Source organism: Haliotis rubra, unplaced genomic scaffold (assembly GCF_003918875.1).
Source record: "Haliotis rubra isolate DU_JTF1 unplaced genomic scaffold, ASM391887v1 Scf1403, whole genome shotgun sequence".
Lineage (NCBI taxonomy): Eukaryota > Metazoa > Mollusca > Gastropoda > Lepetellida > Haliotidae > Haliotis > Haliotis rubra.
Genome location: NW_025765341.1, coordinates 134,048 through 152,527, shown reverse-complemented (window position 1 = coordinate 152,527; position 18,480 = coordinate 134,048). Strand labels below are relative to the sequence as shown.

Here is an 18,480-nt window from a genome sequence, read left to right as displayed (position 1 = left end):
TTCTAAACCACATTGTATAATATTGTTTTCACAAGAAACTGGTAATCTTTCCTACTCACAAGCGCGGTGTTTAGCTTCTTCACTCAGAGTTTATTACTCAAAATGGAACCACCTCCGCTGGTACATGAGTGCATAAAATAGAATGCAGAATATACAAAGTATGCAAGAAGGTAACAGGGAATATACGCAATGATTACTGAAAACTAGAACATATACATTTGATAAATTTAGATAGGTGTTTGATTGTTGAAATTTTAGTACTTGACATCAATTTTTTTATATGTAGAGAGATTAGGGAAGGAACAAGAGCTATATTCTAGGTGAGTGGTTGCGTTGTTGGCTAAAATGTGAACATCTACAGATATAATGGAATTCATCCCCAGTTAACTGCGAGTAACAAGGGTTACATACTCTTCTTTTCTTGCGAGATTCGTCCATCTCCTACTTTCTATTGGCAATTTATTTTCAGATAGCAGTAAGTATTTGTCGAGTGAAGGTGAGTTTATAATTTTTTTATAATATTGTCCTTTAGATGAATTATTCATTTCACTGGTCCACGATTGTAAAAACTGGTCTTTCAGGATTGATTCAGATTTTGATATGATCCAGGATTGAGTATAATGAAAGGGGTTTACAAATACATCCGGTTTGTTTTACAGATTCATATATATTATCAATATATGATATTATTATTATATGTAATATACCTATTAGTATATTATATTGTGCTAATAATAGAAACAAAACCTGTTGTGATCTAAATATAATTATGAGAAAACATGTCTTGTTTTGTTAAATACGGTAACGTGTTTGAATCACTAAGCCAGTTTGACAGCATAGCCGGGAGAGCCACATTTCATGTTCATGCAACCGTAACTATTGCCGAGAGAGCCACATCAAGTAAGGCTATCTGTTTCGGAAATGTGGCTCTCCCGGCCTGTAACCGTTAATCAAGCTATAGACTCTGTCTGTCAGATAATTCGCTCGGTCCCACGATACATCTGTTTTGCAAACCTGTGGATGGCATAGATCCCTTCTGGAAAGTCTACACATTTCTGGATGGCAGGCGTTTTTGGTGGCGATACCTGGGCGATGGATTTCGTAGCCTTTTGTAGTTCTCGATATTCTTCATATTCCGACATGTTCTCTATTTCCTCTATCTTCCTGTGCTCGTCAAGATACTCCTTTCCCATAGGAGATGCCACTACCTGTATTTTCTTCCAACGAATGTCTTTGCCGGTTTTGTCGAAGAACGATCTTTCGGGGGATTCGATCTCAATTTGCAAGGTGTGTTCGTACACTTCGTCTCGAGAGAAATCCTTTTCTACCAACCAATACATTTGTCACTCGAAACAGTCTGTCTTCGTTCTCTCGAAGTAGGAGTCGTGTTGTCGTAGTACTCTTTCTAGCCCCGCCGTAGTCCAAACAGTGCTCATTTCGCCAGTTCGCGATTGGAGGACGATGCGTGTGAAATGGTTGGTGGTTCGGAAGCTGAGAATGCCGTATCGGCTGGCTATTGACCCTACTTTGTTTGTATCCATATTGCGGAGAGCATTTTCCACAAGCAGTTGGGATTGTCTTCGTTTTTGGATGTATGCTGTGACTTCTGCGAAACTGCCTTGCAGAGCTTCGATCTCCTTTTTGCGTAGTTCTGCTCGTTCTTCCCGGATCGGTATCACCTTTTGTAGTGACTTTTCGGCTCTTCGTTGCCAATTTTCTGCCTTCTCAGACTCCAGTATCTCCAGCTATTTCCTTCCTCGTGTTTGTGTAGACAGAGTAGAAATTTTGCGATAGGCATCTATGTTCGGCATTTCTTGGAAAGGTTGGTCGGATCTTTCTCTGCCCAGCTTTTGTCATTTTTTCTGTGTCCATTGCCATTCGATGTTTGGAGTTGTCAGGAGAAATATGTCTGGATCCATGCCGGATTGATGTAGAGCTGTTGGCTTCTTGCTGGCAGCTAGCACCGTCTTGGTGTCTTTGCCTTTGGCATAGCATCAGAGTGGGCCTGTTCCACCGTATCTCCTTCTACCGATAGGATGTCCACGCGGAATATTGGAACCCTTCGAAAACTGAAGTCTCCTATGGCCCAGTCGATGTTTTTTTCCCAGGAATCTGTGTTGGTTGGACGAATGTGTACTCCGGACACGTGACCCATTTTCGAATGTGCATACCACGCGATGAAGATCGTATGCTGTGAACAGTCGGCTAGGACCAAACAGCGGTCTATCTTTTCTGCGGGACGAAACCACTGCGCTACTGCTGGTTGTACTACGAATAGACCGTCACCTGCTGGCAAAACCCGTTCCAACACATCTTGCAAAACGTTTTCTGCTCTGTTGGTGGACATGTCGGTGTCTTGGCAGGAGTACAGGGACACTTCTATGTGAGTGCAACCTCGTTGTTGTACGTCTGGGTGGAGAAAGGTTTTGCTGAGATGCTCGTTTGGACAATCCACGTAGTCAGCAAGATGGCCGCCAATCGGTTCTCGGATTTCTCCAGCTTCGAAGTTGCAAACGACTTGTTGTACAGCTTGGTGCGCATCGTTTTGCCGGACTTTGTTGTCTCTACCCACGTTCTAACATGGTTGCCGACAGAGTGGGTGTTGTCCAGGATGGTGTGCTTTGGATCTTTTGAATCGTGCTGGCAATAGCTCCTGCACTCGTCTTTTGCACATGTGGAGAAGTGTCGCATACATTTTGGTTGCTTCGGTTCACTCTCTTTGTAGGTGGTGCATAGTATCAAGTGGAGTAGTCCGACGATTTTTTTCGCGTGGCCGTGTTCTCCCGTTGTACACTGGACGCTTCCCTTGTGCTGCACGATGTATTTGCGAGATAGATAGCCAAACACGAAGAGGTCGTCGACAAAGGCTGGAAGACCGGAGAGTGGTTGGAGGTGGGTTTCCCCGAGATTTCCGGCGAGATCGTCTACCGTCGAGATATCGGACACGAGGTTGTTGTCGTGTGTGTTTTCCAGTAGGAGGTGGTGTGTGATCGATTTGCTGCACCGAATGCCCATTTTTTGTTAAGCTGCTGCGATTTGTTTTCCCATAGTTGTTGTTGTCGGAGTGTATCCTGTATACTGTAGCAACTCCATATGTCTAATTGGAAGTTCGAGCAACCTTGGTGTCGGGTCGAAAAAAAATGGTTGCTGAAAAAATGGGAAGCCCTAGCGAAAATGAGATTCTTATAACGCTATAGCAAAACGGCATTTGGAACACTCTCGATGACTTCATTAGATTAATTAAGACTTAAAGTTGGACATTTTGCTTTTTCCCGACCGACCCTATGCTCACTTAAAAGTCAATATTTCAGAAACTATTTGACCGATTTTCATCAAATTTGCATGCACCTCAGTAGTAGTATACGCAATGGGGCTATGGGATTATGGACTTCTCAAGGGCTCAAATTTTAAATTCAGCCCTTTGGGGGGACCTGGTCCCCTAACCCCATGTGTAGACTACTATATGTGAAGCCCATTTCTGGTGTCCCCTGCCTTGATATCGCTGGAATATTGCGTAAAGCCATACTCACTCACTCTCTCACTCACTCACTCACTCAAAGACGTTACAGCGCGAGCCAGGCTGTAACACCCGGGCTATAGAGATGTCATACTCCAGTAAATAAAGACATGAATAGCTATGATATCCAAAAGAACATGTGCCAGGCTGGTTCGGCCCTTGACACATTTCTCAAGAAACAGAGAATTCAGGGGTCAATTTCACCAGAGTGGCCCATGAGCCACCGCCTTCTGGCATAGGACTCTAGGCAATTATTATACTGACAATAGAATAAGCACAATATTCAGTGTCAACATACAATGTAAGCAAAATAATGTCAACATGAACATTTCCTTGCTCAGGGCATGGCGTGACCAGCCAGTTCTACCACCCGTGTAGGTGAAGTAAGGGGCCAAGTGGTGTGTTGGGCAAAAAGGAACACGGTTCCAGGCTCCCAGTGCCCTCAACCACCAGGCTCCCGTCCTCCACCGACACAGGGGCGCAACCCACGGCAAACAGGTTGGTGAACCAAATAGGGGGGGGTTTAAAGAGCTCTTAGTGTTACCCAGCACCCACCACGATAGAAGTGGCTCTTCACGGGTGCCTTGTAGGGTTGTAAGAGGATTAAAACACAGTCATATGCAGGGTTGGACTTAATAGAACGTATTTTAGAAATATACTGTAAAGAAGAATTAAAACTGCGTTGTTTTAGCAATGGCTCATCATCCGCTACATATAAACGATGAATTGGTGAGGTTTTGAAGGCTTCTAAGGCAAAGCCTTAGGCCGTGGTGATGGATTGAGTTGATTATTTGAAGTACCAGTATTGGTGAAGTTCAGATTTAGGTACTGGGACAGTTTTGCACCACGACATGAAGAGGGGAAATTTTCCCGACGTCTAAATGTCTTCAAAAATGTTTAAAAGGATCTCTAAACAGGATTTTCGTAAGTGCTTCAAGGGTTGATAATGTATATTAACGGGAGCTAGTCCAAGACCAGTATGGAGCTCATGAATTGTGAATATTTGAAATGTTCCCCTGTGTCTAAAATGAAATTGATATTTCCCATCTCTGTCTGTTTTTTTAATATTTTTGGAATGGGGTGACAAAATTAGAAGAGTATGAATGTTTCGCCAAAGTTTCAACAAGTTTGATTGCAATATCTGCTTTATAAGTTAATTATTGGTCCCTATCTTTAAGATGGTGAATGCTCGATTTGGAGTCCTTAACGTATATTGTCTGGATCATATTCCACAACTTAGACATCGGCGTACGTGAACTACATAATTATGTCAAGACTGACGTCTACTTTGTTTACATGTTCGCAGTGTTTCAGCATTTGACATCTTAAATTTTAAATTGAGGACCAAAGGTTGGCGACGAAAATAATGGTCAGCCTTTTTCCTCAACTTCCTGGCTTGTTTGCAGTCATCGTTGAACCATGCTATTAATATGTGAGGAATTGTAGAAGACAGGAACATCAATAAAACGTTCAGGTTTGTAAAAAGTTCATCTTGGTGATGAAGGATTCCAGCAATTTACCCTCAGTGTTTGTAGTAGTATCACCACAGAGTAGGTTATGGCCATTTAAATCACCATAACAATACAGGGTTTCTTCAGTTGGTAATAGAGTGAGTGAGTTTAGTTTTACGCCACACTCGGAATATATAGAGATAAAAATATAACAGCAACGTTCAAGGGAAGTCCCACCACAACGGATTTAACTGTTTCCAACACACAGAATGCTGAGGGTGTAAAATCCTGACCAAAACTGTAAGTCATTGAAATTAGTAATTAGTTTTATACAATTGCACAGTTCAATATTTTGGAATAACCTACCTTTTGGGAGGATTAATTTTGGATCTACCCCACACAATTTTGGTGAGCGACATGAATGGATGAATTTCGGACACATCCATGTCCTCAAGGGATCCGCAAGTATTTGGAAAGCTCACATTATCAGTCACTTGATTGTGTGGTCAAGATTCGCTTATTTACAGGTTGTCATCTCATGCGGCATTCATGCATGATGGAATGTACATGACCTGTTGACTTGAATCCGTATGTATAAATATTTAGCACACGAATGAAAACAACAAAGATGTTGACAAAATTTATACTCAAGGGGTACCTTTCTGTCTTTATTCACAACTGCAACACATACAATGATAGCTGGAGTCGTTCAACCATTCAGTTGATATAAGTTTTATTCAAGGCCAAACTAAAACTTTCTGATATTGACTTCTTTATAGATTAAAGTACTGATTATTACTGACAGCCTTTAAGATAAACGTCTAGGTTCTGAACCAGCACCACCTTTCCTGTGAAAATCAGCTTCCGGCGGTTGAAGTGCCAGACAACCAGTTCAGCTTCCTCTGGTTCCATTGGTACAAAACACATCATCTACAGACATAAAAAAACCAACCATGTTGAGTTTTCGTTCATTTTATAAACACGATCAGATGGTTTAAATATGTTTGCGTCAGTGTGGACACAAATCATTATGTCATTATTAATGCGTTCATTGAAATGACACTAATTAAATACTGGACACATAAGATGTTTTCAATATATCGAAGATAATTAACTGCAGAATAAACCCATGAGTGTTGCTTTTGATTATCTTCTGTTTATATCATGTTCCTGTTCGTAAATAACTGAGCTTGGACCAGGACCGTAAGGAACGATCCAGACGAGCAAAAAACAGACATTTATCGAGTCCACAATATACCTGAATAGGAAGCCCTCCGAGAACTCTGTACATGAGACTGTGGTGGTTGTCTAGTCTGTACTTGAAGCTTTCCTCCAGACTGTCTCGTATTTCCTCTTTGTATTCTTCACTGGTTAGATCTGATATGCACAAGTACATACGATGACATAATGTAATATTGGTTGTATAATTACTTTAGGGAGTGAAGTGTTGTTTTCGCATACATCTTGACATCATTATTCCTTTAGAACTTATATGGCGAAACTCAAAATAGGTTTTACCTTCCATTCTGTAAATTACATCCCAGAAGTAAATGTGGTCTCCAGTGAGGTTCGCTGGAGGCGGGGCACTTGCAATAAGGGTTCTGTTCACCCCCAGATCAGCTGCAAGTTTTTCAACCAGGAAAAGAGATTTCACAGTGAAGACCAGATTAGCCACCAACAACTTATCTTCGACAGGACGCATATCGCACAGGCTGGGTATATGCAGAACTGGAAAGTAGTTAAAGAGAGGTCATGCGTTAGAGAGATCCCTAGTCATGTAACTATAATATGGTAAGTCTTGGGTCAGCCTTCAATAGCAAAAAGAGAAACTATGGGATCATGAACTTTCTTTTGTATCTCTCCAACAGGAACCAATTACTTCATTTACTACGCATTTGTGTAATTTCACAAAGAATAATTTGCAAGTGTCCACAAATCGTTGTGTTGATACAACCATGAACGTCAATATAAACAGCTTTCAAAAGGTATTGATAAAATATTGTACTTTGGACAATGCAGCCGTATACTGACCTTTAGTACGGACAGAAAAAGCACCTATTGAATCATATGCGGTTGTCCGATATCCCAAGTTTCCTGTATATACGGCGATTCAAAATATGTACTTTCCTGGCCATAGGACTGTCAACCTACATGTAAGTGGTCGACCTTAGTGTAGCAAGCCAAGATCATTTTATTACACCAATTACCTGCAGACATATTCAAAAAATGTAATCTATTTAAATTTCTTTTCCTGTTATGAACAATATTTGTAGCGTTAAACAAATTAAAAAAAGAAAACCAAAAATGACAGAGCATGAACACTAAGTGTGTCAACTGAAAGAAACTAAATGCTGATTGCTAACTAGGTGCATTGTCTAGCTCATGCGAGGTTTTCTGCCCTTTGGGTTATCTGAACCTACTATGTCACTCATATATTCATTCAATATTTACCATTGTTTGCCTGTGTGACAATCAATGAATTCGAAATGTGTTTCAGGATCTATAAAACACTCTATGTGGTAACAGTCATTATCACCCTCTTATATCCAAAAGGAACTCTGCTGCAACTATGGATGGGACCCCGCAACAAATCAACAGAAGCAATTATAAGGTAGACTGTCTAGTGCATACTTACTTGCTAATACCCTTGGTTCACCAAATACCTGCAAAAAGACACAAATGCACATCAATTTACACAGTGTACCTCTTAATCATTGTTTTTTCCGTTATACTTCATTTGATAATGTATCAGCCAATTCATTATTTGAATACTCATGAATCCACACAATACATTTTGAGCAACTGTATGAAATTGGATCTAACCTTGAAGATGAAATCAACACCGGCTGTTTCTTGCAAGATGCTTTTAACAGTGGCCATGGTGGTCTTCACATCAGCGACTCCTGTTGGTTCAACGATGTCGACAAGGAAACGAGAGTAGTCTTCGCATCTTGCAAGGCCCAACACAAGCATAACTGCTAAAATGGTCAGCGTAGGAAGTTCCATCGCTGTACGTAAATGTGGAGCCAACGCCTTACTGATTCATCACAGTTGAACTTCCCATATATAGAGGTATAGCAATAGGGAGGTCCATTTACGAAAAGGGGTGTTAAGTTGCGTATTGCACGAACACAAATCCTATATCTATGGGATCACATGATCAGACGCCCATGAAACTAGGAAATACGATATTTATTTTTTGGAAATAGTTGGGTAATATGGGAAGCATGGGGTGTTTCACTGCTGTATGTTATGCTTCAACACTTCATGACATGATATCTATAGATTTGCACAACACGTTTCGGTGTAGCTACTAACATCTTGATAACGGTGTCAGTATCTCGACCAAAACGTTAACAGTAACGATTTGCGCTACACATTTGTCCCAGCTCAGTCTATGCCTGATCACAAATAAGCATCCCACACTGACTAAAAACCCCTAATATGAGCAATTTCTTACATTATTTCACATTCAAGATCACCCCACCCACCCCAATCGCTCAACTGCCATCACACCAGCCTGCCACCCCTCTCCCCCTACTGACACTACCCCCACCTTCCCCTACAGACACCTCCTCAATGAGAGAGAGAGAGAGAGAGAGAGAGAGAGAGAGAGAGAGAGAGAGAGAGAGAGAGAGAGAGACACTTACACCCGCTACACCCTTCAAACAGACATATCCCCAACCACACTTCCACACATCATATTTATTCAGACACACCTCCAACAACATAGTAGCACACACTTACCCAATAACAAAACACCACACAAACACACACACGCACGCACATGCACGCACACACATACTTGCAGTCAGTGACTCCGTCCACTCCCTAACCCTTGCAGATCTTCCCCCATTTATCCTCACAGAGAGAGAGAGAGAGAGAGAGAGAGAGAGAGAGAGAGAGAGAGAGAGAGAGAGATAGACAGAGAGAGAGAGACTGGAATAAGATAGATCCGGACCTCTTTTATGTACAAATTACATGTAGTGTTCATCTGTTGCTTGTCACTACATACTTCTCATCACCTTGTTGTAGTCACATTCAGCTTGACAACGGTGTAAGGATCTACTTCGAAATATTGCTCTGTGCGATTAACAAGACATTGTCATATGCTTCGTATGACATCTGAAGGTGAGTTTTGCCATATCAAATAACATTTCATGATATCGTTAGATCAAATCTGTCTTATATATTTCAAGCCTTTGTGTAAATGAATGCATGAATATTGCTTTATGCTGCATCAGCCAATTTCAAGCTATTCGCTCCGGGAACCAGCTTGTCTCAATTACTAATTTAAAGCCAATCGATATCAAAGACTGCATAAAATATTAGTCATATGTCACGAGTAATTGAACAGTGAGTGAGTGAGTTAGGATTTTTTTCAGTCACGTAGGCAATATTTCAGCCATATCGTGACTAAGTCAAGTTATAGATATATCATAATTAAAAGTAAATTATAAACACCTGTCACCGAAGGGCATTAAAACAACTAGGTTATAGCAAAGAGAAATTTAAAACCCGGGACCGTTCTTCCCGCATGGACCCCAGCTGGATTTACACCATCCCTTCAGGTGTTAGCAATTTTTTACTTTCTAGCCATAACTTAAAATGGCATATATACTGCGGTTAAAATAGTAGTAAGTGTGAATTTACTTTGAAAGTTTTGGGACTTACGTACCTTCTCAGGAGGACAATAATTTTACAATACGTTAACCCCCTTCGAGGATACAGCCACCAACAATCTCAGTTCTTAATTCAAACTACTAATCATAAATCATTTTTCCATTTACACAACTTTAATAAAAAATCTAATAACTCCATTTCTTTTTAAAATGCAATGATTAAATGATAATTCACACTAAAAAGATCCTTCATTGTTATGCCAATGAAATACTTATCCCTTGTGATGGAAAAATACAAGTAATGTTAAAAACTAACAATTTGGCTAAAGTTATATCTTGTGATAAAGATCAATATCTTTGAAAAATGATCAAATCTTGTGGCTATGAACCAGTGTGAAAAGCTGTTAAAACAGAAACATTAAAATATGATTGTCTTATCAATGTTGTATCCACACATGTTTCATGGTGAACTGACAAGACATTGTCATATGCTTCGTGACATCTGAAGGTGAGTTTTGGCATATCAATTAACATTTCATGATAACGTTAGATCAAATTTGTCTTATATATTTCAAGCCTTTGTGTAAATGAATGAATGAATGAATATTGCTTTATGCTGCATCAGCACATTTCAAGCTATTCGCGCCGAGAACCAGCTTGTCTCAATTACTAATTTAAAGCCAATCGATATCAAAGACTGTTATCACTCATGATCGGCTGTATATCACGTAGCTTGTTTGTTGTTTCTGTATCCCATTTCGATTGCCAGCTGTAATTAAAATATTGCCTCATAACAGGCTCACAATCAGTATACGGGATCTCAGTGCATCTGGCGGGTTGTTCGAGAGCAGGTTGTACTGCTTCATCAACGTGCCCTTACGATAGTCAGTACTAACTAGGTGTTAGCCACGAGACGTGCACCTGCCGTTACAATAGTCAGTACTAACTAGGTGTTTGCCACGAGACATGCACCTGCCGTTAATAGTCAGTACTAACTAGGTGTTAGCCACGAGACGTGCACCTGCCGTTACAATAGTCAGTACTAACTAGGTGTTTGCCACGAGACGTGCACCTGCCGTTACAATACTCAGTACTTACTACGTGTTTGCCACGAAACGTGCACCTATCGTAAATAGTCAGTACTTACTAGGTGTTTGCCACGAGACGTGCACCTGCCGTTACAATAGTCAGTACTAACTAGGTGTTAGCCACGAGACGTGCACCTGCCGTTACAATACTCAGTACTAGCTAGGTGTTTGCCACGATACGTGCACCTGCCGTTACAATAGGCAGTACTAACTAGGTGTTTGCCACGAGACGTGCAGCTGCCGTTACAATAGTCAGTACTAACTAGGTGTTTGCCACGAGACGTGCACCTGCCGTTACAATAGTCAGTACTAACTAGGTGTTTGCCACGAGACGTGCACCTGCCGTTACAATAGTCAGTACTAACTAGGTGTTTGCCACGAGACGTGCACCAGCCGTTACAATAGTCAGTACTAACTAGGTGTTTGCCACGAGACGTGCACCTGCCGTTACAATAGTCAGTACTAACTAGGTGTTTGCCACGAGACGTGCACCTGCCGTTACAATAGTCAGTACTAACTAGGTGTTTGCCACGAGACGTGCACCTGCCGTTAATAGTCAGTACTAACTAGGTGTGTGCCACGAGACGTGCACCTGCCGTTACAATACTCAGTACTAACTAGGTGTTTGCCACGAGACGTGCACCTGCCGTTACAATAGTCAGTACTAACTAGGTGTTTGCCACGAGACGTGCACCAGCCGTTACAATAGTCAGTACTAACTAGGTGTTTGCCAGGAGACGTGCACCTGCCGTTAATAGTCAGTACTAACTAGGTGTTTGCCACGAGACGTGCACCTGCCGTTACAATACTCAGTACTAACTAGGTGTTTGCCACGAGACGTGCACCTGCCGTTACAATAGTCAGTACTAACTAGGTGTTTGCCACGAGACGTGCACCTGCCGTTACAATAGTCAGTACTAACTAGGTGTTTGCCACGAGACGTGCACCTGCCGTTACAATAGGCAGTACTAACTAGGTGTTTGCCACCAGACGTGCACCTGCCGTTACAATAGTCAGTACTAACTAGGTGTTTGCCAGGAGACGTGCACCTGCCGTTAATAGTCATCACTAACTAGGTGTTTGCCACGAGACGTGCACCTGCCGTTACAATAGTCAGTACTAACTAGGTGTTTGCCACGAGACGTGCACCTGCCGTTACAATAGTCAGTACTAACTAGGTGTTAGCCACGAGACGTGCACCTGCCGTTAAAAGTCAGTACTAACTAGGTGTGTGCCACGAGACGTGCACCTGCCGTTACAATAGGCAGTACTTCAGTGGTATTGTGGTTATCAATGTGAAAAGTCAGTGAGAGTGATAAATATTCCAATTTGGAACGTTGAAAGCAATTTGGAGTCTCAGAGAAAATGTACCGGTGACTACATATTCCATTTCACGACAAAACGATCACAAAATCGATTAAATTTAATATATTACACCCTTTATTAATACGAATCATTAAAATATATAGCATGTTACAGCTTGCAGTTAGATAAGAGTAATATCACTAAACTGAAAACCGTTACATATTCAGATAAGAAAGATTATTTTACCATATCACATGACATATATATGACATTAAAATATAATGCAAAGAGTAGAACAGGCCCTGGAATGTTATCAAAATGCTTAACATGGACAAACTCAGAGTTTGAAATTTTAAATGAGTAATAATGTTAGAGGGCCTATTGCTATGTGTGAAATTTGAAAGTGCATTTTGCGCAGTTCTTAAATAAAAACAAGGAAACGGAACCACATGTTTTTCTTTGTTTTTATCTGCAATAAAAACCTGAATAGGAAAATGAATGAACGGTGGTAATGAACCAGTCATCAAATTTGAGATTTCAACCAACTTTCAACGCTAAGTGTCCTTTTATATGGACGAGACTATTTACCTTTAAAATTCAAAACCAAATTCACATGTAAAAGTATAATAGGTTCTCAGTTTGTTTCAACTACTTCCAGTGTTACTGCCTGCTTGCGATACTTCATGCTTCCATTTATTTACATAATTACTATAAACGACCTCTGAACTAGTGTGAAACAATTTAAGATGTGGCACAAGAAAACAAGCCAGTGTTTGAGCCCTAAAGTAAAGAAAGAGGTTATATAGTTGCCGCTTGCACCACAGGTATAAAGGACAGCGTATTTGAGCATGTACATACTAGTTGTGTGGATTAGTGCGCTATATAAATATCCCATCATCATCATCATTAGTCCCTAGTTCAGTACCAACTGATGCATTGCAGTTAGAATTCGAAGAGAAAACTACTACTGAGCAGGGTCCGTGTTGCTTTTTTTCCATCAGATGACAACTGAGACTACAACAGTAGCTATAGGCAGCAGAATTTAAGAACATTCGAAAAAACCATGAAAACAAGAAAATCTGCCAAGAATGTGGGTGTTATCAAGAGGTAATTTACCTTTCGAATTCAGGGACAAATCACACTAATGCATGACAGCCGAAGACATGTTTCGTCGACGAAATTTCATTATTTTAGAACAAGCAACAGAGAAGGCCACAACAACTGAACAGCGTTTAAATATGGCTTGAAAAAACTCTTTAATCTGCTTTCTAATGTTGCGAAATTTGGTGATGATGAAGATGGCAAGGCAAGTGAAGTTGGGGCGTTCATTCATTTGGTGGATCTGAATTAGAGAATTAAAGAGATTGATGTTAGAGTATGAAATTGACTATGTCAAACTCGTTGATGCTGTCTGCCGTGGAATCACTCTGTATACTGTTCGACGTGGTGGTGATCGGCTGAATATTCATTCCCGCTATATCACGGCTGAGGACACCAGAAACGCTAAGCCGCCAGTCTACCCTACCGTCCCTTGTCTGAACAGTTGGACACGTATGAGAAATGTAAACAGCTACCGATTTTCAGGCTTGTATAAAATCAACCAACCTCATTTAATATCGCTGAATTTCTGTTCATATTAATTCATTAAACTACATCCGGAAGAAAACCGAAATGAGTTTCAAATGGCTTGCATGTTGTCTCAATATAACAGCAGATTTAAACACTAGATGGTATATTCTTTGTCTGAGTCATCTAAATTCTGTGAGTGAGTGATTGAGTTTACATTTATAGTCACATCGGTAATATTTCAGCCATATCGTGACTTAAAACAATAATATATAGAATAAATAAAGGTAAATTTTTAAAAAAAATGTCAGCGAAGGACAGTAAAACTAACTAGAATATCACAGACAGGAATATGAAACTAGTATGTAACTCTAAAACAGCTTAATTACAGAGGACAATACAATATAAAAGCAGGCTATATATTGCCAACAACTGAAGGTAGACTACCATAATAGGGACCATGGGGACTTACAGACTTACAGTACAGATTTACACCATCCTTGAGCTATTAGCATTTTTTGACAATCTAGCCATAAATTAGAATGCCATATATACCGCGGTTAAAAAAGTTGTAAGTTTAAATTGACTTTGAAAGATTTTGGTCTTTCAGGAGGACAATGATTTTACAGTACTTTAATCCCCTTTGAGGATACAGCCACCAACAATATAAGTTGATAATCTAAACTACTAATTATAGAAAAAAACATTTATCTATTTAAATGTATGCAACCATTCTATTACTTAAAAAACAGTAATTAAATGAATATTAACAGAAGTAGAAATACCCTTAACCGTTGTTACATTGAAATATTTATCCCTAGTGATGGAATAACAGGGTTGAAGCAGCAACAGTGAAAACTTTTCCCGAGAGAAGACAATCATTGTGTCATTATGAAATACTGATGAACATTGTAGTTTAATATTCCTGACTTTCTGTGTGGGATATTCAAAGTATTTGTGGTAGACGATTTAGACAAGAAACAAAAAATACTTTTAAAAAGCAACAGAGATCTTGATGTTTGGTGCTTTTCCATGTTCGGGCGTCAACATGACGTAACAAACATCGCCTGTAACCGCTGCAAATACCAAATTACTCAGTCGGATTACTGATATGAACGCATTAGACATGTAGTTATCATAAGTTGTATGCTTCTCTCTACGGTAATACGGTCCGATGTACGCCTCTTTGTAGCAGTGTCACCCGAGCCGCTTTAAAAATTAATTTTGTTTAAGTTGAGTGCAAACGATTCAATGTATAAAATAGTTTAAATAAAGCAGTGAAAGTCGGAAAATAAATGTGTACATAGTGAACTCAAAAACAGCTTATCGAACTGTGTTGGAACTCATATCATGGCGTCATATGATAGTTAACAATACAGCTTCTCACGAGAGAGGTTTGAGGTTACTGTGGCAGAGGGTAACATTTCTTCCAGTTGTCACCGTCCTGAGAGGGGTGACACGGAAACTTGTTAAAGCGTCTTTGAAGGTAAGATAAGCGATTAAACTGTCCCTCGATCGTAATGCACATTGAGTTTAAAAAACTTGATTAGTATTCGAATAATAACAAAAGAAAAAACTCTTTTCACATTCTGCTAATCGCTGCATCGGCTTAACATTCCAACTAAATCCTTTGCATATCAATCGTTGTCAAATCATACAAGGTGTTCGCAAAGAGGTGTGCATATCTTGACTTACTGGTGCCAACGTCATAAACACACGCAAAGGCTGGTCAAGTACAAGTCAGTTGTTAGAGTCAGGTGTTAGAGAAGCACATGCACAAGTGCCGACAAAGTTATTGATTCATTAACCTGTGCTGTGCCGTCTCCATACTTGCTCGCACACTTGGCTATCCCTTCCTCTGCACTGCTCCCCTCGTAACAAATAGTGAACTATGTCAATATTTTAATGATAGTTTGTTAAACAACTTTTTTATTTTTAGGATATAAATTCTGCAAAAAACTCGCAGAGTTGGTCTGACGTTTTGATTATGATCAGCGTTTCATTGAGAATTATATGTTTATTAGTTTTCGAGTTAGATTGCAATTCATCGGTCCGCTTTTGAGCCAAACGGACTATAGTTTGTATTGGGTCTCAGTAAAAGGTTTCAAATGACATGAACCAATATATTCAAAGGTCAAGGATTAAGGTCTCTAGACGAATGCTCCTTACTGAAGTATCGTCATGGTATCATGGAGGAGACATTTTTAAGAACCAACTTAATTGGACATGCATACGTACCTTGAAATCGAAGCAACATAGCAATATTAGACATGGATACGTACCTTGATATCTATGCAACATAGCAATATTGGACATGCATACGTACCTTGAAATCGAAGCAACTTAGCAATAATGGAAATGCATACCTACAATGAAATCCAAGCAACATAGCAATATTGGACATGCATACTACCTTGAAATCGCCCTTCATTATATGTATGTCCAGAAGAAATGGGACAGAGGTGATCGTGTTCCAAGTCTTGTTCATCGGCACATCTTCCATTGACCCTTTACGGAAAGAATACTCAAGCTTCTTCTGCGAAACCTGTGCATCTAGGTGAAACAGAAATATCTGCTCGATATTTTCTGGGCTGGTCAGGCTCGCTAACTTAGTTGGAGCATGAGATAGTATTAATGCTCAAGATGCCAGTCACTAAAATGCCTGGTCCCGACTCGAAGACTTAAAGACCGCCGTCATATAGCTGGAATATTAATATGGCATCTCGTTAGTCGTCCAGTACGACAGGCAAAGCCATCTCAAATGACAAGCATGGATTTTCGAAGACCGCTAAAAGGAGACGTATCCTGCCTACTGGCAAATCAAAAATACATGTCAAGCCAAGTCAAATATCCGCCGAACAAAACATCTGAACAGGGAATTGATCATCATTGCATGGAATTTGAAATGTCCATATATTACTAATTTAACTTCCATTTTAAAGCTTAAATGCTCACCGTCTTTGTTAGAAAGAGATAACTTGTTTGTGATCTTGTAATAAAACCATGCTGGTTTATACCTTGACAATTGTGAAATGTAGATATGTAAATGGAGCTTCTGAAGTTTTGTGCTACGTCAAATGAAAGTTTACTAATCGATTAGTGAAGTGATGCACCCAGTACAGAGTCTCTCTCTTGTGGACAGGTTGTCATCAATGCCGACGATTTTTCGTTTAATATGAATTATGCATAACCTTGCAATATACATGCATCGAAAATATGAGACTTCAAGGTGCTACTCTTAAACATTGCGAGTTCCAACAAACAGTGAAAGGCAGGGCCGGTCGGTTAAAAAGCTTTTGCCAGGGTATATAAACGTAAATGCAAATAGATTCCTTACCAATTCATTATCGAATCAATCAATGTGAAAAGTACACTTATCTGTTCAGTGTATGCCAGACCCACTGGGTATTTAATGGTATGAACAGATCTATTTTACTCAGAATTTGCTGAAGATAAAGTTTTGATAATATCAGAAATTATCAAAGAAATATGTTTTGAATTTCCCGGAGCACAATGATTGGAATCATTCTTGTAGGGTTATATAATGATGGATGGACAGAGGCACGCAGTTAAGAGCTTGAGGTACTCGTGGCTCACGTGGTGCTTGAAAACTTGTGTTATCAGAGAACAACATTTGCAGCTGAGGATTGCAACCTCTTTACGCCTCCTTAACATCAAAAACGTTGGAGGACGACTGAAAAATTAGGCAGATATCATTGGTATACTTGAAATTGGGTCAACAAAACGTTTCGGTGCAAACGTCGCTAGTGTGTATATGTGATCAGAAGCGTATGGAATCTACGCCAGGCGCAAGTTTCAGTTACCCAGTGACATGCGTCACGCGAAGACGTTGGCTTGGTCACACAATTTGACGAATTACGTTATATACTGGTAACCCTTAGCAAACTTCGGGTAGTGTATATGACTAATTCATACCTGCCCTGAGTTGTGAGTCCCGTCAATGATAGTGAAGAATTTTCTTTCATGCCCCATGGAATGTCGGCTGTAAACACGCCCTTTGTCTGAAATTGATGAACATGGCCTCAACCATAATGAAAACAGATTGTATATCTACACAATGAAAACAAGCAGGGACATTTTAATATGGCCTGTTTTGGAAATTGCACGACTACTGAATAATGCTCTAGTGTATCAAATTTTGTATGATATTTCATACAAAATGTGGTATTTATGCATCAGGCGTTCACTGTCTGGGTCACATTCAGCGTATATTCTGACATTATACTACAACCTCACACGTCACTGCTCCAGGAGCTGCCTGTACATTGAATCTTGTGCAAACGAACGGGATTCAGGTTCTTGGTTCTTAAATGGAGAGTGAAATATGAATTTTTCTCGAAATGTCCAAGCTCATACTTCTCAAGGACTACACTTACAACAAGGCATCTATAAGTTGTCTTTCCTAGAATTAGTGAGTGAATAGGGTTTTATGCCGCACTTAGTAATATTGTACAATATCACACCTGGGTCATCAGTTATGGGCTTCACGAATTGTACCCATGTGCTGAATCAAACCGGCGGTTTCGGCCTGGTGAATGAACCACAAAGCCCAAGGGAAACCTGTCTTGATTGTACAAACATTGTGTTTAGAGTGTCACTTGCAATTCTGTTTCATTCCTGCTGATACATGTCTGGGCTACCATCTGAGGTCACCATCATAGAAAGCCACGTGAGGCCATGGCAACGGTACCTTTGACCAACCAGTCAAAATGTGTCTGGAGGAGACAATCCAGTGATAAACAGCAGGTGCATTGGTATACGCAACTGATATATGTCAACCAAGTCAGCGAGCCTGACCACCCGATCCCATTTATCGCTTCTGCATTTGTTGACCAATTCTAACCCGGATCATCACGCGTTCATTTACGTCCAAAAGAATGGCCCGAAGACCGAACCCTGCGGAACTCCAG

General features: G+C 40.2%; 1 protein-coding gene across 3 annotated transcripts in view; it reads right to left on the bottom strand.

Annotated features, from left to right (window-relative positions):
• The window catches only part of LOC124268923, a 31,878-nt gene extending 23,905 nt beyond the window's left edge, over nucleotides 1-7,973 (bottom strand). For 2 of the 3 annotated variants that reach the window (XM_046703945.1, XM_046703944.1), the window contains exons 1-2: nucleotides 7,792-7,973; nucleotides 7,604-7,631 (exon numbers count right to left, since the gene is read on the bottom strand). In XM_046703945.1, the coding sequence (XP_046559901.1) occupies nucleotides 7,604-7,631; nucleotides 7,792-7,941 (178 nt within the window). In that variant the 5' untranslated portion in view covers nucleotides 7,942-7,973. Of the gene's footprint in view, nucleotides 1-5,599; nucleotides 5,899-6,226; nucleotides 6,346-6,486; nucleotides 6,697-7,603; nucleotides 7,632-7,791 lie in introns of those variants that run through there. The other variant, XM_046703943.1, reaches the window with a different exon arrangement.
• Nucleotides 7,974-18,480: the final 10,507 nt, after the last annotated feature.